The sequence below is a fragment of the Chiloscyllium plagiosum genome, unplaced genomic scaffold, assembly GCF_037043375.1.
Source record: "Chiloscyllium plagiosum isolate Xiang-an unplaced genomic scaffold, Cpla_swu_hap1 HiC_scaffold_1, whole genome shotgun sequence".
Classification (NCBI taxonomy): Eukaryota; Metazoa; Chordata; class Chondrichthyes; order Orectolobiformes; family Hemiscylliidae; genus Chiloscyllium; species Chiloscyllium plagiosum.
The window spans coordinates 164,513,051-164,537,683 of record NW_028270139.1 but is presented as its reverse complement, the minus strand read 5'-3'; the positions used below and the strand labels follow the sequence as shown (position 1 = coordinate 164,537,683).

The following is a 24,633-nucleotide window of genomic DNA, read 5'->3' as shown; positions in this document are numbered from 1 at the left end:
AGATGGAAATGTGTTGCTGGAAAAGCGCAGCAGGTCAGGCAGCATCTAGGGAACAGGAGAATCGACGTTTCGGGCATTAGCCCTTCTTCAAGAAGCCCCTCCATTCCTGTAGAAGAGATTGAGGTTCACAAGGGAGAGGTATTAGAAATACTGCAGAGTGTGAAAATAGACAAGTCCTCTGGGCCAGATGGGATCTATCCTAGGATCCTCTGGGAAGCAAGGGAAGAGATTGCCGAGCTTTTGGCTTTGATCTTCAAATCATCATTGTCTACAGGAATAGTGCCTGAGGATTGGAGGATAGCAAATGTGGTTCCCTTGTTCAAAAAGGGTAGTAGAGACAACCCTGGTAAGTACAGACCAGTGAGTCTCACTTCAGTTGTTGGTAAAGTGTTGGAAAAGGTTATAAGAGATAGGATTTATAACCATCTAGAAAAGAATAATCTGATCAGGGACAGTCAGCACGGTTTTGTGAAGGGTAGATCGTGCCTAACGAATCTCATTGAGTTCTTTGAGAAGGTGACCAAGCAGGTAGATGAGAGTAAACCGGTTGATGTGGTGTATATGGATTTCAGCAAGGCGTTCGATAAGGTCCCCCACAGAAGGCTATTGTACAAAATGCGGAGGAATGGGATTGTGGGAAGCATAGCAGTTTGGGGATAGGCTGACTGCAGAAAGAGTAGGTGGCAATGCATGGCTGGGAGCTAAGGATCCGTTACTGGATGCTTTGGATTTGATGTAGGTCGTGATTGTCCCAGTCAGGTATAAAATGTGATGATCTGAATGTAGTCTGAAGTCTGTGTGGGGTAGGTTGGTTGCGTAGGCAGGTGCTGAGGATGGAGACACGGTTCTAGTAGCGGGTCTCCTTCAGGATGTGGTTGAAGAGCTTCAGAGCAGAGGAACTGGCCTGCGGGTGAGGGGGGTTACAGCGGGACTCACTGAGATCCTTGTGGAGGGAGGAAGAGAACTTCTTCAAATTGAGCACCCTTGGAAGAGGCTTCACAGTAAGGTTTTTAGCAACTAGGAGAAAGTGAGAACTGCAGATACTGGAGAGTGTAAGAATGCTGTTCCATCACAAGGTTATGCTGTCCTTAGCTTCTTTTTCAGAGAGATCATAAAAGCAGCAAGTCCAAACAGTCTGGGTTTGAAGGGTTTCAGGGCAAAAGGCTTTGAAGATAAAAAATCACTTGTACAATGAAAGGAGAGTGGCCATTTCTCTCAGCTCAGCTTTTCTCTGGTTTGTTTTTGGTTCAGAGCTGTTAGTCAGTTTTGAGCCTGCTGGTCCAAGAAACAGTTACATGGAAGAAGGTGTTCCATGCTCAATCCCTCTACCATCTCTCTCTCTCTCTCTCTCTCTCTCTCTCTCCTGTAAGACCGTATGTTTGATTTTACCTCTTTTGCCAAGGGGTGTTTTTGGGATTGTTGCAAGTATTTGGATCAGCATCATTAAGCTGGGATAATCTGGTAGGTTTTTTGGATAGGTTACGCTATTCTGTATTTTGTTCTCTTTTGTTTGTGTTTCATTCAGTAATCTTGAAATAAATTCAGTTTGGTTTAAAACTAAGTGGTTGGGCCAAATGCATCCCTCCTGGAATATCCGCTTTACACCGGTTTAAACCAACTAGCAAAGTTAGGGTCCAAGCAACTGTCTTGAAATGTTTTGAAGGGGTCTGGCCTGGTCCATAACAGATTGGAGGCTCTTTGCAGGATTTTTTTCTATAGTTCCAAATTGGGATTAGGATTGCTGGACTCCAAGGCAGCGAGTGATAGGTATTAGCGTCTTTTGTTCCAGGTGTTGAATTCGATTGGTTTAAACAGTGCTCAGGATAGCAATAGCTCTTTCAGTCACCAAGTGTTTTCTGGGGATGGAAGAAGTGACTTTGGGAATTTTAAAAAAGGTGATTAAGGCCATGTTGCTGGAATTAGCAGACAAGCTGGAGCTGGAGCTGCCTCCTTCTGTGAGGAAAGGAGAGATAATTACAGCAATAGCTCAGCATTTAAATTTGTTAGAAACACCATCAGAAGCTTTAGAGATGGCTAAAATTCAATGGAAGATGAAGCAGCTTGAGTTAGAGGCAAAAGACAAAGGCAACAGAAATTAAATGGTTTGAATTATGATTAAAAGCAGAGGAAAGAGAAAAAGAACGAATCAGTTTAGCAGAACAATAAGAAAAAGGGAGAGAGAGAAATGGAGAGAGAGGAACGGAAGAAAGAAAAGGAGTTTGAACTTCAGAAAAGACAGGATGAGTGTGTGGCGCTGGAAAAGTGCAGCAGGTCAGGAAGCATCTGAGGAGCTACAGAATCGACATTTCCTGATGCAGGTCTTATGCCCAAAACATCATCTCCTGCTCCTCGGATGCTGCCTGACCTGCTGTGCTTTTCCAGTGCTTCACTTTTCAACTCTGATCTCCAGCATCTGCAGTCCTTACTGTCACTTAGACAGGAAAGTCAGCTTAAAAGGATGGAGATGAAGGTTGAAGGTAAGCTTAGGAAGGAAGAGAGTGAGGATGAGCACACCCATGGTAGCCAAAGGCCTGGTGAGAAACTGTTTAAATATATTCAACCATTGCCTAAATTTGAGGAGAAGGCTGTGGAAGCCTTTTCATCTCATTTGAAAAGGTGGTGAAAGAAATGTGGTGGTCAGTGACAATGTGAGTTTTATTGATCCAAACAAAACTTGTAGGTAGAGCTAGTGAGGTATTTGCATCATTATCAGAAGAGGTAGCTGGGATGTTTGAGGAGGTGGAGAAAGCCATCTTTAATACATATTAGTTGTGCCAAAAGCCTACAAACAATGGTTCAGGAATCTAAGAAGGGACCCTGGTCAAACCTACATTGAGTTCGAAAAGGTCAAACAAAGCAATTTTGATAGGTGGAGCAGTGCATTAAAAATAGACCAAACTTATGACGCTCTTAGAGAGACAGTTATTTTGGAGGAGTTCAAAAATTCACTTCCTGAAATAGTGAGAATTCATGTGGAAGAGCAGAGAGTTAAAAAGGCAAGATTAGCAGCTGAGATGGCTGATGATTATGTGTAGGTACATAAATCAAAGTTTGGCTTCCCAAATCAATTTTGAGCCATGAGGGATAGAAATTGGGGAAAAGAGAAATCCTCATGTGGAAAGGGAAAGGTAGAAATCAACGAAGGATAACTTAGCACAGAGTAAAAAGGAAACCCTTGAAAGGGAAAGACAAGTTTAAAAGCTTCAGCGTTTTCACTGTAATAAAGTAGGCCACATGAAATCACAGTATTGGTGGGTTAGGAAAAGCACTGGGAAACCAGATGTAGGAAAACAGGATAAGCCAGTGAACTTTGTTGGACTGGTAATGGAAAGCACAGTGGAGGCGAGAAATGCACCAGAATGTATAACCTGGTTGGAGGTTTGTTAAGGAGGAAGTGCCAGATCTTCTTAAAACATATACCCGCGCAAGTAAAGCTTACATGCATAGGCCAGGAGCAGCAGATAAAGAGGTTACAATATTAAGAGATACAGGATCCACTGCTACACTCTGTCTTCTATGACCAAGCCAGTTCTGGATCCATCTAACCAGCACCACCCTGGATGTCATAAAACTCTACCTGCTGTACCAGCCTGCCATGAAATACCTTATCAAACGCTTTATTAAAGTCCATATAGACAACATTTACTGCACCTCCCTCATCAATTATTCTTGTCACTTTTTCAAAAAAAACTCATTCAGCTTGGTGAAACTTGACCATTTGCGTCCAAATGTGAATAAATCCAGTCTCCCAGTATCTTTTCCAACAGCTTCCCCACCACTGACATCAGGCTCACTGATCTATAATTACCTGAATTAGCTCTTTCCCTTCTTAAACAAAGGAACAACATTTGCCATTCTCTAGTCTACTGGAACCTTGCCTGAGGCCAAAGAGGATGCAAAGAGATCTGTTAAGACCCCAGCTATTTCCTCCCTTACCTCCCACAGTTTCCTGGGATTGATCCTGTCTGGCCCTGGGGACTTGTGTACCTTAATGTATCTCAAGAAACCCAACACTTGCTCCTTCATTATGTTGACCTGCCTGAGAGTATTCACACATCTTTCTCGAACCTCAACATTCCTCATATCTCTTTTTTTGGCGACTATCAATGTAAAGTACTCATTAAGGATCTCAACCATTTTCTCTGGTTCTAAACATAATCTTGATCCTTTATCGTTGAGTGGACCTGCTCTTTCCTAAGCTACCCTCTTGCTGCTAATAAATGCCTAAAATGCCCTGGAATTCTCCTTAACCCTGTTGGCCAAGGACATTTCATAGCCCCTTTTAGGCTTCCTAATTCCCGTTTGAACTCCTTCCTATTTTCTCTAAATCTTCAAGGACTTTGTCTGGTTTTAGTTGCCAAGACCTTAGGTATGCATCTTTTTTCTCATGACTAAGCTGATAATTTCCCCTTCATCCAAGATTCCCGAATCCTGCCATTTCTGTCTTTCATTTTCACAGGAACATGCCTGTCCTGCACTCTAATCAACTGGTCTTTAAATGACTCCCACTTGTCAGATGTAAATATGCCCTCAAACAGCTGCTCCCAATCCACGTTCTCCAATTCTTGCCAAATTTGGTTAGAGTTGGCCTTCCCCTAATTTAACACCTTCATCTGAGGTCCACTCCTGTCCTTATTCATAAGTATCCAAAACGTTATGGAATTATGGTCACTATTTCCAAAATGTACCTCCTCTGAAACTTAGACCACCTGGCCAGTCTCATTTCCCAATACCTGGTACAGTATGCCCCCCACCTCCCTCATTGGACTATCCACCGACTGTTTCAAAAACCTGTCCTGGACACACCTAAGAAATTGCTCCCCATCCAAACCCTCCGGCACAAAGGGAGTCGCAGTCAATATAGGACAAGTTGAAACCACCCACCACAACAACCCTGTAATTTTCATATCTTTCCAGAATCTGAGGACATATCTCTTCCTCTATCTCCCCCTGGTGATTGGGAGGTCTGTAGTACAATCCCAACATTGTGATTGCACCTTTCATGTCCTTGAGCTCTACCCATAATGCTTTGCTGAAGGATTCCTCCAGGGTGTCCTCCTGCAACACAGCGATGGTCTGCTCCCTAACCAGTCATGCAATTCCCCCATCTCTTTTGCCTCCTCCTCTGTTTCATCTGAAACACTGATATCCTGGAACATTAAGCTGCCAGTTTCTGTCCCTCTTTCAACCTGTCTCTGTGATAGCAACAACATCATAATTGCATGCATTAATCCAGGCTCTATGTTCATCTGTCTTACCTGTTATACTTGTTGCATTGGAGCAAAGACAAGCTTCCAGTTCCGCTAAGCTCAACCTCAATGTTCCTCCTCTTAGCTTTCTTTGCCTTAGACTGAAGCTCTTCCTCAGTCTCTACGTTTACTGACCTGTCGCTCTAGATCTCACCCTCCCCACTCACCACACTCATTTAAACCCTGCCGAGTGGCACTACTGAACCTCCTTGCCAGGATATTGGTGCCTTTCCAGTTTGGGTGCAACCTGTCCTTCTTGTACAGGTCCCCCCTTCTCTGGAAGGCAACATTACTCAATGCAGAGTCTAGATTAGAGTGGTGCTGGTAAAGCATACCAGGTCAGGCAGCATAGGAGGAGCAGGAAAATCGATGTTTTGGGCAAAAGCCCTTCATCAGGAATGGAGTCCTCACTTTTGCCTAACATTACTCAATGCAGTAATATTGCTAATTCAGCAGCCAGTTTGTGCACACTAAGTTTCTACAATCGGCAATAAAGTAATGCGGTTCAGCTAGCAACACTGACCAGGATGCCTAGAGAGAGCTCCCTGCTCTTTTGAAAGATCACTTATGTCATCCATCTCAAACATTAACTGAATGTCTCATCTAGATGATAGCACATTTGCTGATGCAGTTTCTTGTACTCCATGAACTGTTAGATTAGATTTTTTTTCGAGTCTCTGGATAGAAGATTGAACTTACAATCCTCTGGCTAAGTTACTCAGCCTTAGATACCATTATGAGAAAGCATTGCCAATGGGCTCAGTGTAATTAGATGGAACAGGTATCCTGATTGATAAAGCGTGGTGCTGGAAAAAGCACAGCAGGTCAGGCAGCACTCGAAGAGCAAGAAAGTCAATGTTTCAGGCAGGATCCTTCTGCTGGTATCCTAGTGTCTACAAAATTGGGTTTTTGGGACTAGATTTGACTGTGATGCCAATAATGGTAAAATAACTTGTCAAAATATTTATTGTCACATGTACTGACATACAGGGATAGAAGAGTACAGGGACAATGTACAAAATCGCCATTTCTGTTGCCGTCTTAGGAACAAAGACACCAGGGTACAAAATCTTAGGCATAAATGAGTAAAATGAACAAATTTAAAAGACCAGTATTACAGCCCTTATAAGGCTAGGTACAAAGATTCCTAGGTCCAAAATTTTAAGTATAAATTAGAAAAATAAAGAAATAATGGTGAAAGTTCAGTACAGTATTCAGTCTTTATAAAGCCAGGAGTCCGCATTGGGCTTCCTTGAAGCTGGGCGTCAGTACTTGGCTTCCTTGAGGCCAGGGGTCCATACAGGGCGTTCTTGAGGCTGGGGATCCGTGCAGGGCTTCCTTGAGGCTTGAGACCATAATTCCGCACTGGATTTCCTTGATGCTGGAAGTCCGTGCTGAGCTTTGTCGAGGCAGGGAGTATGTGCTGAGCATTCTTGAGATTGGGAGTCCGCGCTGGGCCTCCTTGAAGCTGGGAGTCCGTGCAGGGCTTCCTTGAGGCTGGGAGTCTGTGCTGGGCTTCTCCTTGAATCTGGGTGTCTGCGCTGGACTTCTCCTTGAGGCTGGGAGACGGTGCAGGACTTCTCCTTGAAGCTGGGAGTCTGCACTGGGTTTCTCCTTGAGGCAGGGAAACTGTGCTGGGCCTCACCTCGAGGCTGGGAGTCTCAGCTGGGCTTCCTTGAGGCTGGTTAGGACCCTACTCCACTACCATTTTGGAAAAAGAAATTTGAATCCCACTGTCTCTCAGACCAGATTTCTAGACTCATCGCATTCATTGTTGGCTGACTGCAGAGTGATGGTAACAGAATGAGATAATTTCCAGCATTGGCTGGAGTTACTATGAAAGATTTTCCTTCTCAACCCTCTCTCCTTGCCTGAAGTCTGATGACCATCAGGTTAAACCACCACCAATCATCTCTCTCTAATGATAGAGCAGACTTATGTGCCAGTAGGATTATGGTGATATTACCTTCTGTACACAAGTAACAGCCATTTTGGAAATGTAGCAGAAAGTAATTGTAGAAGTGCAGTACACCAATGGAAACAAAATATAACTATATATCTCTGCTTTTGTCGATTATACTTACCTCAGCTGAGATCAAGAAGTGAACTTAAATCTTTTCTGGTTGATTTCTAACTGAAAAAGTCCTTTCCAGCAGAGTAAATATGAGAGAAATGGATTTCGATTTATGATACACTAGCACAAGGTCTGGGGAAATGTGAGCACATATGAATCATTCTTGTACTGGGAAACTGTGCTCCCAGGAATTTAGAGGGAACTTAAATGAAATAGTAAGGGAGAGTTCATATAATGTTTTGGAAAGTTAGGGAGAAAGGACAAGGCAATAGTGCAGATTGATATGTTACTGGTAATGATAACTAGAATGTGACAGGAAAAGACAATGTGTACAAGCATAACAGCATCAGCAAATAAGGTGGAAACATGGTGAAAAGGCAGAACTAAAGATTCTTTATCTGTATGCATGCAGCATTCATGTCAAGATGGATGAATTGATAGCACAAATAGGAAATAAAAAAGTATGATTTGATAACCATTAGAAATTATAGTTACAGAATGATGAGTACTCATGGGTAATTGACATTTCAGAAAGAAAGGAAAAAAGGAAAAGGAGCTGCTAACTCTGAAATAGCAGCATGAAACCAATACAGTAGTGAGAAACTGAGTTCAGAGGATCAAAATGTAGAATTAGCTCGGGTAGAGATTAGAAATATAAAAGGTAAAAAGTCCTTGGTGGAAATGGCTTTTGGCCCTATTGTTCCAAGATAGTTGACAGTTTGTTAAATTATCAAACACAATTTGATGCTATACCACTTATGAAGACACCCCTTGCACATGGAACTTCGGTTCATATTCCAAGGTCCAGTTTAATATTAAGGGAATGACGCTTACCTTGGAGATGTTGTAAACTGGAGGATCTGTTCACAGTTCAAATGTTTCAGTTTGATATTAACGATCACAAAGAATTCTAATAATTTGTGAGATTGCCTAATCACTCACTAGCAGCTTTAAAAATGAATTAAGTATTCCTGTCTATTTGTAGGAGGATGATGGCACTGAATGCTATCACCTTAATTTGAAGTTTTCAAGACCAAAATCAATAGATAAGGGTGTTAACAGTTGTGCAGCAAATGCTGAGAATGGAATTCAGAAAAAAAGTCATTTTTAAAATTCATTTATATGTTGTGGGTGTCACTGGCCCAGCCATCATTTATTGCAACTGCACTCAAGAAGGTGGTCGTGAGCTGCCTTCTTCAAACACTGCAGTCAAGTATACCCACAGTGCTGTTAGGAAGGGAGAGCCAGGCTTTTGATCCAGTAACAGTGAATTGTCAGGAGAATAGATAGTTCTCTGTGGCCAGGATTGAGAGCCCTGACTGCTATATTGCCTACCTGGTTCCCAGATTCATGACATCTCATCTGGGCTGAAGAAAGGGAAAAGATGCAGTTGTTGTGTCCATATATGTACCAACAATAAAGGGAGAAAGAGGAAAAAGGTTCTGCTGAGGGAATATCAGCAGTTAGGAGCTAAATTTGAAAGCAGAACCAAAAAGGAAATAATCTCTGGATTATTGCCTAAACCTTGAGAAAATTGGCACAAGACTAAAGAGAAAAATGTGTAACGTAAAAATTGGTGAGCAAGAAATGGGTTTGAATTCTTGGGACGTTGCCACTCCTACTGGGGAAGAAGTGAGCTGTCCTGATGGGATGGGCCACACCTGAATCATTGTGCGACAATAGTTCACATAACTACAGTTGTGGATAGGGTTTTAAACTAAATAGTCGGGGGGGGGGGTGGATTCAGTTGCATGGGAAATAATGGAAAGAATTAAGGGGGACGAGGGCTCAGCAGAACTTAATAAAGTTTCCAGAGAGTATGGAAAGGGTTAGTAATCTAATTTCAGACACAGCAGAGAAGCAGTGCGTTCAGTGCAGGACTGAGGGTGTTGTATATACAGTATACGAAACAAGGTAAATTAGACAATAGACAATAGGTGCAGGAATAGGCCATTCTGCCCTTCGAGCCAGCACCACCATTCATTATGATCATGGCTGATCATCCACAATTAGTATCCCGTTCCTGCCTTATCCCCATAACCCTTGATTCCACTGTCCTTAAGAGCTCTATCTAACTCTTTCTTGAAAGTATCCAGAGACTTGGCCTCCAGAGCCTTCTGGGGCAGAGCATTCCATACCCCCACCACCTTCTGGGTGAAGAAGTTTCTCCTCAACACTGTTCTAAGTGGCCTACCCCTTACTTTTAAACTGTGTCCTCTGGTTCGGGACTTACCCATCAGTGGAAAATTAGCTTTTGGGTCAGGTAAAAACTGACAAGTGCAATGCTGTGAGCATCAGAGACGTGGTTGCTAGGGTATCAGAGCTGGGAGCTAAATATCTAAGGACACGCGTCCTATTGAAAGGACAGGCAGAGGAGGCAAGGTTGCCTTGTTAGTAAGAGAGAAGTTAAAGCTAAAGGAGGAAATGATATAGAGCCAGAAGGTATAGAATCCATGTGGGTAGAGTTGAGGAAACACAAAGACCCTGATGGGCATTGTGGACAGGCTTTCCAGCAGTCGTCAAGTTGTGGGAAAGAAAGTAAGTCAAGAGATAGAAAGGGCTTGTAAGAAAGACACTAATACAAACCAGACTTCAAAATGCAGGTGGAATGGGAAAATCAGGCTGTGAACGGATCTCCAAAAAAGGAATCTTCAAGATCTTCAAGATTGAAGCAGCTTGTGGTACAGCCCATTAGGGAACAGGCAGATCTGGATTTGGTGAGGTGTAATGAGACAGAGTTGACGAGGGAGCTTAAGGCGAAGGAATCCTGAGGCAGCAGTTGGAGAGGGAGAAGCTGGAATCAGATTTAACAGTATTCTAAACAAAAATGTGAGGGAGGTGCTGGCCATGGTTGACTGGAAGGAGAGCCTAGCTGGAAGATGGTGGAGAAGCAATGGGAGTAGCATTTCTAGGAGTAATTTGGGAGGCACAAAAGAAATTCATTGCAAGGAGAAAGAAGAATACTAAGGGGAGGACGAGGCAACCATGGCTGACAAAGGAGGTCAGGGACAGCATAAAAGCAAAGACAAAATAGACAATGTGGTGAAGATTACTGGGAAGCCAGAAGATTGGGAAGCCTTTAAAAACCAGCAGAGGATAAAAAAAGCAATATATGGGGGAATTGCTGAAATATGCGAGTGAGCTAGTTAGTAGTATAAAAGCAGATTGCAAGAGTATTTTTAGATACCTAAACCGTAAGAGAGAAGCAAGAGTGGACATAGGACCACTGAAGATTGAGAAATGGGGAGCAAAGAAATGGCAGAGGAACTGATCAGGTACTTTGTCCCAGTCTTTACTGTGGAAGACACCAGCAGCATACCAGAACTTCAAGACAGTCAGGTGGCAGAAGTGAGTGTAGTGGCCATCATTAAGAAGAAGACGTGAGGGAAGCTGAAAGATCTGAAAGTGGATAAATCACATGAATCAGATGGACTACATCCCAGTGTTCTGATGGAGATAGCTGAGGAAATTGTGGAGACATTGGTGGTGACCTGTCAGGAATCACTGGAGTCAGGGAGGGTCCCAGAGGATTGGAAAATGGCTAATGTAACATCAAGGTTTAAGAAGGGAGAGAGGCAGAAGACAGGAAGTTATAGTCTGGTTAGCCTGGCCTCGGTTCTTAGTAAGATTTCAGAACCCATCATTAAGGATGAGATTGTGGAGTACTTGAAAGTGCATGGTAAAATAGGGCTGTGTCAGCATGACTTCATCAAGGGTAGGTCATGCCTGACAAATCTGTTAGACTTCTCTGAGGAGGTAACAAGCAAGTTAGACAAATGAGAGCCAGTGGGTGTAAGCTATTTGGATTTCAGAAGGCTTTTGACAAGGTGACGGATAAGAGGCAGCTAAACAAGATGTGAGCCCATAGTGTTTGGGGCAAGGTACTGCCACGGATAGACAATTGGTTGACTGGCAGAAGGCAGAGAGTGGGGATAAAGAAGTCTTTTTCAGGACGGCAGCCAGACACTAGGGGAATTCTGCAGGGGTCCATGTTGGACCACAACTATTCACGTTATCGAGGGTATTGTTGCTAAGTTTGCAGATGACACAATGGTAGGTGGCAGGTCAGGTAGTGTTGAGGAAGTGGGGAGGCTGCAGAAGGACTTGGACAGGGTAGTAGAGTGGGCAAAGAAGTGGTGGATGGAATACAATGTGGGAAAGTGTGAGGTTACACGTTTGAATTGAACTGAATTGAACTGAATTTATTGTCCAGTGTACTGAAGCAGAGTGAAAAGCTTTGTCTTGTGAAAGAATAGAGGTGTAGATTATTTTCCAAATGGGGAAATACTTTGAAAGTCTGAAACTCAAAGGGACTTAGGAATTCTGGTTTAGGATTCTCTTAAGGTTGACATGCCAGTTCAGTTGGCATTTAGGAAGGCAAATGCAATGTCAGCATTTATTTCAAGAGGGCTAGAATACAAGACCAGGGAGACTCTTATGTTGCTAAGACTGTATAAGGCTCTGGTCAGACTGTATTTGGAATATTGTGAGCCATTTTGGTCCCTGTATCTAAGGAGGAATATTCTAGTCTTGGAGGGGGTCCAGAGCAGTTTTACAAGAATGATCCAGGAGATGAATGGCTTGATGTATAAGGAGCAGTTGAGTAGTCTGGGTCTGTATTTGATGAGTTTAGATGGATGAGGTGGGGAATCAGATTGAAAATTGCAAAATGCCAAGAGGCTTGGATAGAATGGATATGGAGACATGTTTCCACTAGTAGGAGAGACTAGGACTTGAGAGCACAGCCTCAGAGTAAGGGATGACCCTTTAGAAGTGAGATGAGGAGGAATTTCTTCAGACAGAGGGTGGTAAATCTGTGGAACCCATTGCTACAGAGGCCAAGTCTTTGTGTGTTTTTGAGACAAAGATAGATTGGTTCTTAATTAGTATGGGGATCAAGGGTTGCTGAGAGAGGGCAGGAGAATGGGGTTGAGAAATACATCAGCCGTGATCAAATGGTGGAGCAGACCTCATGGACTGAATGAATGATTTCTGCTCCTATATCTTCTGCGCAGTGATACAATTCCCAGTCATGATATGTGTAGCTTATAGGGGAGTTGTAGACGACAGTGTCCCATGTACCTGATACCCTTGCCTTTTTATGGAATAGATATTGCCAGTTTGGAGGTGTTGTCGAAGAAAGCTTGGTGAGTTACAGCATCATATCTCATAATGTGCACATGCCTGCCACTGTGCATCACTGGTGAATGAAATAAATGTTACAAGAGGTGGCTATGGTACCAAATAAGCAGTCTGCTTTGTCTACAATGGTGTCAAGATTATGGAGTGTTTCAGGAGCTGCATTCATCTAGCCAAGTGGACAGCATTCCATCACACTCCAGACTTGTGTATTGTAGATGGTGGACAGGTACTGAGAAGACACAAAGTGAGGTACTCAGCACAGAGTTGTAGCCTGTGTCCTGGTCTTATAGCCACTGTACTTATATGCCTGGTTCAGATCAGTTCCAAGTAAATGACAATGCCTGACAGTTGTTGATAGCGGAGATTCGGTGTTGGCAATGCCATTGCCTGTCAAGTGGCTCGTGACACCTTTTATTTCATAATGCTCCTGTGAAAAATGTTACGAAGGTTTATTACAATGAAGAGAACATATAAATGTAGATTGTTACTGTTGTTCATGGAGAAAGCCCATCATCACATTTTCAGGGCAGCTAGGAATGGCTAATAAAACATGGCTTAGAACATAGAACAATATAGCGCAGAACAGGCCCTTCGGCAGTCCTCACTTTTGCCCAATATTCTGCCGACCTGTGAACTAAACTAAGTCCATCACCCTACATCCCATCATCATCCATGTGCTTATCCAAAGACTGTTTAAATACCCCTAATGTGGCTAAGTTAACGACATTGGCAGGCAGGGCATTCCATGCCCTTACCACTCTCTGATTGAAGAATCTGCCTCTAACATCTGTCTTAGATCTATCGCCCCTCAATTTACACCTATGCCCCCTCGTACAAGCAGCTGTCAGCAATCTAGGAAAAAGACTCTCACTGTCCACCCTATCTAATTCTCTGATCATCTTGTATGTCTCAATTAAATCCCCTCTTAGCCTTCTTCTCTCCAGTGAGAACAGACCCAAGTCCCTTAGTCTTTCCTCATAAGACCTTCGCTTCAGACCAGGCAACATCCAGATAAATCTCCTTTTCTAATGCTTCCACATCCTTCCTGTAATGGGGCGAACAGAACTGCACACAATATTTCAAGTGACTGAAGAAAGGCTTTTGCCTGAAACGTCAATTTTCCTGCTCCTCGGATACTGCCTCACCTGCTGTGCTTTTCCAGCAGTACTTTAATCTAAACTCTGGTTTCCAGCATCTGCAGTCCTCACTTTTGCCCAATATTCCAAGTGAGGCCGCTCTAGCGTTCTGTACAATTGCAGCATGACATTTCGACTCCGGAACTCAATCCCTCTCCCAACAAAACCTAACACACCGTATGCCTTCTTAACAGCACTATCAACCTGGGTGGCAACTTTCAGGGATCTATGTGCATAGACACCAAGATCCCTCTGCATATCCACACTACCAAGAATCTTTCCATTGACCCAGTATTCTGCCTTCCTGTTATTCTTCTCAAAGTGAATCACCTCATATTTATCTGCATTGAACTCCATTTGCCACCTTTCAGCCCAGTTCTGCAGTTTATCCAGGTCTCCCTCCAACCTGCAACATTCTTCCACACTGTCCACCACTCCACCGACTTTAGTGTCATCTGCAAACTTACTAACCCATCCACCGATGCCTGCATCCAAGTCATTTATAAAAATGGCAAACAGCAGTGGTCCCAAAACAGATCCCTGTGGCACACCAATAGTAACCGGACTCCAGGCTGAATATTTTCTATCAAGCACCACTCGTTGCCTTCTTACAGAAAGCCAGTTTCTAATCCAAACTGCTAAATCATCTTCAATCCCATGCCTCCACATTTTCTCCAGTAGCCTACCATGTGGAACCTTATCAAAGGCTCTGCTGAAGTCCATGTACACCACGTCAACTATCCTACCCTCATTCACATGCTTGGTCACCTTCACAAAAAACTCAATGAGATTTGTGAGACATGACCCGTCCTTGTCGAATCCATGTTGACTATTTCCAATCAAATTGTTGCTTGCTAGATGATTATACATCCTATCTCTTATAATCGTTTCTAAAACTTTTCCTGCAACCGATGTAAGGCTCACTGGTTTATAATTACCTGGGTAATCTCTACTGCCCTTTTTGAACAAGGACACATTTGCAATCCTCTAGTACTAATCCTGTAGACAATGATGACTCAAAGATCAAGCCCAAAGGCTCGGCCATCTCCTTCCTAGCTTCCCAGAGACTCCTCAGATAAATCCCATCTGGCCCTGGAGACTTATCTACTTTCACACCTTCTAGAATTGAATACACTTTCTCCTTACTAACCTTAATCCTTTCAGGTCTAATTACCCGTAATCAACATGAGTAATACAGCAAAAAAATGTTTTCAAGAAAAGATAGAGTTCCACAGTTTTGATGAACTGGGAAACAGTAAATTGCAGTAATTATAATAATATACAAAGGTTTTTGACTGAGGATTAATGGAAGACATTGAGCATGAAGAATGGGCTACACAGAGTCAGAACAAATATGTGAGGGAACTTCAGAAGAACAATTACCATATTAGAGAGCATCAGAGAGATAGCAGAAGGTAAGGAGGGATAGGTTAGGTATTAGACAGTTACCTGCTGGTTTGAGATCCCTCTGGGTAAAGTACCATGTTTATAATCTTCTAAGAGCTGCACTGCTGCTTTAAGTTGACTCTGAAAACAAAACATAAGGGGAACATAGTTTAAAATAATAAATCTAATCACATGTTTTGATACTGCTTTCTGCTGAGGAAGGCCAGCTGCTATCACTGACTCTGTTGGTAGTTGTAATCACAGCTAGTAACACATTGTGGAAACAATCACTGTTAACAAACGCTGTCCCTGCCACCTGAGCCTTCCCTTCCCATCAGGTCCTCATTTTTCCCTCTCTGTCAAAAGATTCAGGAGTGTGGCTTGGGGTAAGGTGGGGGTGGGGTGGGGGGGGGGGGTTAGTGCATGGTGGTGGAGGATAATAGTGGGAATCTACATTTTACAGTAAAATGCCATCTATCTGCTTCGTGAAATAAAAGAAAAAAGTGAAGTGTTGTTTAACTTTGTTCCCAAATTTTATTGCACATTTATTTGACTGAGGTGAGGGATATTCAACTTGAAAAATTAACTATGGAGCACCTGCTTACAGCATTTGTTGAACACGTTCCATCCCCATTGAGCGTCCAGTGTTTAACATTACAACATCAGGCATTAAAAAATTAAATCCGTAATCTCCACCTCTGCAACTTGATCAATCCAGAATTCAAATGTCTCCTAATATAACACGTTTCCTTTTCCAAAAACAATCATTTTTCTGCTCTTTTGCAGTACATCTACATGGCCCAGACTTCAATTTTACTCTTCAACTAGCATATATATTTCAGAGAGGCAACCATGATGTTTTATTGACCACTAAAACACTGCAGTGCTCTCCCACTTCCTTTTAAGCAATGTGCAGTCTTGTTGATTCCACTGGCTTTTCTTTGCTGAACTGTAAGAAAGTTAGAGGTGCTGGGAGTTTATGCATTGAATTGTTGAAAAATCACCCTTCAGAACACAAAGACACTTCCATCTTCAAATCAGTTCCATTTACCTGCAACAGTTGCTCATTACTTTCGATTACCTTCTATCAAAATAAGCTTCGACAAGTCCCTAACATGTAACGTTAGTGAGCAGCAATTTTTACAATACTGTCATTTCCTCAAAGAATTTCTCATGCCCTGGCATTTCTTCTTACTGATTCCTAGGAAGTGGTTGTCACTCACGACGTTTGCTTGTCCTAAGGTGGGGGTGGTCAACCTTCTTGATCCACTGAAGCCAGTTTGATTCTCATTTTTCTTTGTTTTGTTTTGATTCAGCTGAATGGTTTACCAGCCCAGTTCAAGAACAGTTAAAAGTCCATCATTTTGATATGGAATCACATAAAGGCCTAATTTCATCCCAAAAACGTCCATCTCTAATTTTTGACCGTTTGCTCTAGTCATAAACTCGCGAACTCATGGAAACAGTATCTCTCTATCAACCTGAAATGTTCCCTTGAAACAACATTCCAACTATTTTTTGCCTTTCTTCTCAGAGAACAAAGAGAAAGAAAATTTCGGCCCACCAAGCCTGTGCCGATCCAAATCCACTGTCTAAACCTGCAACCCTCCGCTACTCACCTACTCATGCATCTATCCGGATGCATCTTAAATGAATCTACCATGCTTGCCTCTACTACCTCTGCTGGCAACACGTTCCAGGCACCTACCACCCTCTGTGTAAAGTACTTGCTACGTGTGGACCTCCTTGTTCACATCACAAGGGTGGCCGTGCCCCAAAACTATAATGGCTGCTGGGTCACGGCAGTGATTATGTGCTATTCACTAAAGGGCTTGTCCTCCAGAATAATGCTCAGGTAGTATGAACTTACACCCTTTTTCCCTTCCATACATGCTCAGATCAGCAAATCCTACCTTAGCTGAAGGACGTGCCAATGACCCTCCAGCGTTTCTTGCTCATTCACTGTGCCTACCATTAGCCTGATCCTCTGAAAAACTGTAGTTGTGGAATTTGAAAGTGTATGCATGAAATACGTGTTTCTGTAAATAAGTACAGAATGTATTAATACATGTACATGGATAAATGCGTGGAAAGATTAAGCTTCAATTCTATCCTTTATGACCTCGTAACCTAAAATAGAACACAAGTAACATGTAGCTGTTCTGACTTCCGTAACAGAAGGTCACATCTTTGCTTATTCCAGTAAATTCAGTCATCAGAATAATGAAAAGGGAAATGGAGACGGGCTATGCAGCACAGGAATTCAAAATCTGTTATCAGAGTTTAGAAGCATTCCTCAACAAGATGGTAAGTAGGCGGGACAGCACAACAAAAATACAGATTTGCATTGCTGCTTTGTATCCGAGGAAGATTCTGAACTTCCAAGATTGCTGCACTGGTGATGACTGCACTTTAAAAATGGAGAAATAGGTGTAAGTGCAGTTGTTTCTAGATTTAGAACTCTTCAAGCAGATCAGGCTTCCTTGCCTTGGTATTAGAATTAAAGGTGCTATGTAATGGGACAACAAGCTCATATTTAGCAACTGATTTGAAGTTCCTTTGGCCTGCATAAAACAGAATAGCATGTCAAAACTAGAAAATAACAAAACTACTGTTATAAATAAAGAAAGAACTTGCAGTTAAAAGCATTTTTGTCAAGCTCAGAATGTCTCAAAGCACTTAATAGTCAACGATGTGCTTTTTGAAATAGAACTGCCGCTGTTTTAATGCATGAAACGTGATTTGCACATAGCCAGATCTTACAAATAGCAAAGAGAATAAACAAATTATCTGCCTTAGTAATCTTAGTTGAGAGATAAATATTAGAGGAGAATAGGGTCAATTACTCTACTTTATTCAGAATAATGCCAGCAGTACAGGTTTAATTTCCATTTCGGGTAAGGATGACTTGAGGTCTGTCCTCCGTAAGTGCCCTCGAGAGTGGAAGGTTATCTCCTCCAGTGATTCCCAGCATCACAGATACCTGTCCACAGCCAATTCGATTCACATCATAGAACATAGAAGAATACAGCGCAGTACAGGCCCTTTGGCCCTCGATGTTGCGCCGATCCAAGCCCACCTAACCTATACTAACCCACTATCCTCCATATACCTATCCAATGCCCGCTTAAATGCCCATAAAGAGGGAGAGTCCACCACTGCTACTGGCAGGGCATTCCATGAACTTACGACTCGCTGAGTGAAGAACCTACCCCTAACTTCAGTCCTATATCTACCCCCCCTTAATTTAAAGCTATGCCCCCTTGTAATACCCGACTCCATACGCGGGAAAAGGTTCACACTGTCAACCCTATCTAACCCCCTAATCATCTTGTACACCTCAATCAAGTCACCCCTAAACCTTCTTTTCTCTAATGAAAACAGCCCCAAGTGTCTCAGTCTTTCCTCATACGATCTTCCTTCCATACCAGGCAACATCCTGGTAAACCTCCTCTGCACCCGTTCCAGTGCCTCCACATCCTTCCTATAGTATGGCGACCAAAACTGCACACAATATTCCAGATGCGGCCGCACCAGAGTCTTATACAACTGCATCATGACCTCAGGACTCCGGAACTCAATTCCTCTACCAATAAAAGCCAGTACGCCATATGCCTTCCTCACCGCACTATTTACCTGGGTGGCAACTTTCAGAGATCTGTGTACATGGACACCAAGATCCCTCTGCTCATCCACACTACCAAGTATCCGACCATTAGCCCAGTACCCCATCTTTTTGTTATTCTTCCCAAAGTGAATCACCTCACATTTAGCTACATTGAATTCCATTTGCCACCTTTCTGCCCAGCTCTGCAGCTTCTCTATATCCTGCTGTAACCTGCCACATCCTTCCTCACTGTCAACAACTCCTCCGACTTTCGTATCATCCGCAAACTTGCTCACCCAACCTTCTAACCCCTCTTCCAGGTCATTTATAAAAATGACAAACAGCAATGGTCCCAAAACAGATCCTTGCGGAACACCGCTAGTGACGGCACTCCATGAAGAAACTTTGCCATCAACTACTACCCTCTGTCTTCTTCCATCAGTAAAGTGATGGATGGAAGGTGTCATCAACAGTCCTGCTCAGCAATAACCTGCTCAGTGACGTCCAGTTTGGATTCTGCCAGGGCCACTCAGCTCCTGACCTCATTACAGCCTTAGTTCAAACATCGACAAAAGAAGTAAATCCAACCAGAGGGGAGGTGAGAGTGCCAGACATCAATGCCGCATTCAACCTAATGAGGCCCAAATTCTCCACTGGTTCGAGTCATACCTGGCACATAAAAAGATGGTTGTGGTTGTTGGAGGTCAGTCATCTCAGTTCATCAATGATTACACATTGCTCAGTACCGTTAAGGCTTCTCAGATAGTGAAACAAACCTGATACTTGGGGAGATGGACATCTCTGACCAGAGTTGACACCATTGTTTATACAATTATTTTGAGAGATAAGAGGCCTTGTCTCACCACTGGATTGAAGGCTAGTGGATGTTGAAACCCCACAGATATTGTGCTTCTGGGTTCTCAAAATGTCTTTAATCATGTACCACACAAAAATTGGTACATGGGATTATGACAGCTGATACATAATAATCCTCATTATGGATACTGAATTGATTGAATTTGTGTGAACAGAAACAGTTATAGTACTAGCTGCGTAGGTACACCTTTGAAATTTGTGTTAAGGTTATTGCTCTTTGTTATTTTTATTAATGGTCTGGAACAAAACATGGACAATGCGCAACTTTGCAAACTACTCCAAGGTATGGAAGTTTGGATGTTGGGTAGAGGAAGAAAGCAAGCCTGCTAAACAATTTCAGGTGCAGAATATGTCAGAGATAAGATGAATGACACCAACACAGACTTTAATATCCATAGGCACTTCTCCCATTGGGTATCTGGGGATTAAGGAATGCACCCAACTATATCAACTACATATGCATTTATGTAGCACCTTTAATCTTTTAAAACTGTCCCAACCATCCTCACAGAAGAATAAGTCATTATAAAATTTGAATCTGTTTACATAAGGAGAAGGTGAGTTAATTATTCTATGATCATAAGCTTGGTCAGGGATGTAAGTTTTAAGAAGTCCCAAAAGTGGAGAGAGTTTGAGCAAGAATTTCATAAAGACAGGCTGAAGCAATGAAGGCAAGGACCCAAATGGTACAAGAAAGAAAAATAAAGAATTTGGAAGTGGCCAAATTGGAGGAGCATAAAGATCTTGCATAGTTATTGGGCTGAGGAAAGTTACAAAGAGAGAGAGAGAGAGAAAGAGAGAGGTTGACACCATGGAGATTAGAACACAGATTCAAAATTTAAAAGTGGAGGCATCTCCAGTCTAGGTCAGCAATCACAGGACTATTGGGTGAACAGGACTTGCTGTGAGTTAAGACATTGATAGCAGAGTTTCAGATGATCTCATGTTTGCAGAGGGTGAACAAGGGACAAATTACTGCAAATGCTGGAATCTGTACTGAAAACAACAAATGCTGGAGATCACAGCAAGTCAGACAACATCCATAGAGAGAGAGCAAGCTAACGTTTCGAGTCTAGATGACTCTTCATCAGAGCTCTGGGAGACCAGCTAGGGATGTAGTGGAATTGTTAAGTATTGAGGTAACAAAGGCACGAATGAGGGTTTCTACAGCGCACAGGTCAGACAGGGTTGTAAATAGACAGTTTTGGTTATGACGCAAGTTAAGTTTTGAATTGTTAAATAAAATTTACTGGTAGTGATTGTATGGGTTAGGCTTAGAAGCATGAGTCCTAATTTACCTTTTATATACCTCAATTATAAATATCGTCAAATTTTCACCTCACTGGCTGTTCAGTGTCTCTGACCTCATCAGTACTCAGCAGGAGATGGAATCTTTTCACTTCTGTGAAAACCCTTAGGAAGTATTCTGAAATTAGTTCTCTTAATTAGAACTTCATCTAATGGAGAAGTGACTTTATTAGCTGCAGATTAATGTTGGTGTATGAAACAGCTTCCTGCAGGGTTGGAGAGAGAAAGGGCTACAGTATGTCCAACACCATTGAGCTGATGAGTTCTAAATGACTGTGCACTGGAATGGAAGCCTAGAGTTTTTTTTTATTCCATTAAAAAAAAGGATTTGTGTGCAATTCCATTCCTAGAACAATGAGGGAAAATGATGGTCAGTGGTACAAATAAGCTACATCAGTAGAATATTTTCACAGCAGTTCTTTTGCTCTTTGGCAATTACACACCTTGGTGTAGTTCACATACTAGGTGGGTTCAATGTCCCAGTCTTGTCGTGTTGAGTTAGCTGGCCTGAATTTAGACAACATGCAAGAACAATCATTGGTCTAAGCTTGGTTTGATTTTGACACTGTAATGTTTTGGGGGGCTTTAGGGCAGATGTCATTTATAGATCAGCCAAGGTACTTGTCCCATTCAATGAAAGTGAAGTGTTGCAGTCACATACAGGCAGTCCTGATTTATGAGTGTCCAACTTACAAGTGCTTACAATTAAAATTGCGATCCCGTATAGGGGTGTAGTAACATTAATTTTAAAGACCTGACGTGAATATTTACTCGTTGTCCTGCATTGTGTTCTCACTTCCATACTAATTGACTTGCAAACAAACTCAAAAACAAATCTATTTGCAACCTGGGACTACCTATATTCTGCAAGTGATTACTATCCCATCAATGGCTAATGATGGGGTGTGTTGGTATTGTTGAGAGTGACAATCAAACCTGCAACAGTCAGTACCTCAACAGAAAAAGAGGATGAAAATAAGGAACAGTTGGTATACATCAATAAAGTAAACACAGGAGGTTTTAAATTCTGAAGATGTCACATCTCAAAAGAAGAATTATGTGTAGAGCTGACATTGCTATGTTAGAATTTATGGAACAGGACTGAGAATGAAGAAAGATTCAACATCTTGATCAAACTTCTTCCAACCCCAACAGCCTTTTCAATATCCCTATCATTCCAAGCTGGTCAGCCTGAAGTAAAACACAGCACTCATTCGCTGTATAGATGCTCTGAAGTTCTAGACTTGACTGAAGACTGCATCGTTTGCAACTTTTCTTTGCACTGTGCCTGCCTTGAATGCCGTACAGTCATAGAGTCATAGAGATGTACAGCATGAAAACAGATGCTTCGGTCCAATCCGTCCATGCCAACCAGATATCCCAACCCAATCTAGACCCATCTGCCAGCACCTGGCCCATATCCCTCCAAACCCTTCCTATTCATATACCCATCCAAATGCCTCTTAAATGTTGCAATTGTACCAGCCTCCACCACATCCTCTGGCAGCTTATTCCATACACGTGCCATTCTCTGTGTGAAAAAGTTGCCTCTTAGGTCTCTTTTATATCTTTTATATCTTTCCCCCTCACCCTATCCCTTCAGTTCTGGACTCCCCCCACCCCAGGGAAAAGACTTTGTCTATTTATCCTATCCATGCCCCTCATATTTTTGTAAACCTCATATGGAGAATAGTGTACAGTACAAATCTGAACATAATTTAGGAAAATTCAAAATGACATAAAAAGAGGTAATTTGGCACATCAAACTATACTGGCTCTCTGAAGAGCAATCCAGCAGAACCATTCTCCTGTTCATTCTTGTAGCCCTACAATTTTATTTCCTTCAAGTGACCATCCAATTTCCTTTTGAAATCATTGATCAACTCTGCCTCCACTACCCTCATAGGCAGATCTAAGCTCTGCAGTCTTGCCACATCCAGTTGTGAATGGTAGTGGATAATTAGACGACTCACTGGAAAAGGATGAGACTCCACAAATATCCCCATCCTCGATGATGGAAGAGCCCAGCACATCAATGCAAGCATTTGTAGCAATCTTCAGCCCAAAGTGTTGAGTAGATTAGATTCCCTCCAATAAGGAAACAGGCCATTTGGCCCAACAAGTCCACACCAACCCTCCGAAGAGTAACCCTCCCAGACCCCTTCCCCTACCCAATGCATCTAACACTATGGGCAATTTAGTATGACCAATTCACCTGGCATACACATCTTTGGATTGTGGGAGGAAACCGGAGCACCCGAAGGAAACCCTCGCAGACACAGGGAGAATGTGCAAACTCTACACAATCGCCCGAGGCAGGAATTGAACCCATGTCCCTATGAGGCAGCAGTGCCAACCACTGAGCCACCATGCCACCCCAGCATTACTCATCTTGGCAGACTGTATGGGAAGGTATTTAATTGAGGGAGGGGAAATTATACTGCTATTATACAGGAGCTGTGGAGTATAAATTGGGAACAATTGTTCTATGGGAAAGATACAACAGAAATGTAGAGGCTGTTTAAGGCACACTTATTGTGAGTGTTGAATAACTTTGTCCCACTGAGACAGGCATGGAATGGTAAGGTGAAGGAGACTTGGATGACAAGAGCAAAGGAACTTTTTGTCAAAAGGAAGAAGGAAACTTACTTAAGGTTGAGGAAGCAAGGATCTGGGACAGCTTTAGAGGATTACAGGGTAGCTAGGAAAGAACTCAAAAATGGGCTGAGGAGAGAGAGGAGGGGGTACGAAAAAGCCTGGGTGGGAAGGGTCAGGGAAAACCCAAAGGTGTTCTACCCATACATGAGGAATAAGAGAATGATCAGAAGGTGATTAGGGTCGATCAGGGATAGAGGAGGGAACTTGTGCCTGGAGTCTCAAGTGGTAGGGGAGGCCCTAAATGAGTTTTTTGCTTCAGTATTCACAAGAGAGAGGGACCTTGTTATTAGTGAGAACACTGTGGACCAGGTTAATAAGCTTGAACAGATTGATATTAAGGAAGTAGATATGCTGGAAATTCTAGGAAGCATCAAGATAGGCAAGTCCTCAGGGCCAGACCAGATATATCCAAGTTACTATGGGAAGCAAGGAATGAGATTGTTGCGTGTCTGGCAATGATTTTGGCATCCTCAATCTCCACAGGAGTAGTACCAGGTGATTGGAGGGAGGTGAATGTTTTTTCCTAGGGTAATCCCTGGGAATTACAAACCAGTCAGTCTTACACCTGTGGTAAGCAAGGTACTAGAAAGGACTCTGAGACAGGTTTTATGACTATTTGGAATAACACATTTGATTAAAGATAGTCAGCATAGCTCTGTGAGGGGCAGATCATGCCTCACAAGCCTTATTGAGTTCTCTGAGGATGTGATGAGACAAGTTGACGAAGGTCGAGCAGTGGAGGTAGTGTATATGGATTTCAGTAAGGCATTTGATAAGTTCCCCCACAGTAGGCTCATTCAGAACATTAGGAGATGTGGGACTCAGAGAAATTTGGCTGTCTGAATACAAAATTGGCTGGCCAGAAGAAGGCAGCAAGTGTAGTGGATGGGAAGTATTCCGCCTGGAGGTCGGTGGCCAGAGGTGTCCCGCGGGGATCTGTTCTTGGGCCTCTGCCCTTTGTAGTTTTTATAAATAATGTGAATGAGGAAGTGGAAGGGTGGTTAGTAAGTTTGCTGATGACACAAAAGTTGGTGGTGTTGTAGATAGTGTCGAGGGCTGGCGCAGACTACAACGTGACATTGACAGGATGGAGAGCCTGGCTGAGAAGTGGCGGATGGAGTTCAGTCTGGATACATGTGAAGTGATTCATTTTGGAAGGTCAAATTTGAATGTTAATATAGTGTTAAAGACAGGATT

The 24,633-nt window shown here is 42.6% G+C and overlaps 1 protein-coding gene across 2 annotated transcripts in view; it reads right to left on the bottom strand.

The window, feature by feature from the left end:
* Positions 1-24,633, bottom strand: part of LOC122549660 (sideroflexin-5-like) — a 312,948-nt gene that overhangs the window by 221,947 nt on the left and 66,368 nt on the right. For both annotated transcript variants that reach the window (XM_087991972.1, XM_087991978.1), the window contains exon 3: positions 15,051-15,128. In XM_087991972.1, the coding sequence (XP_087848098.1) occupies positions 15,051-15,128 (78 nt within the window). The remainder of the gene's footprint in view (positions 1-15,050; positions 15,129-24,633) is intronic.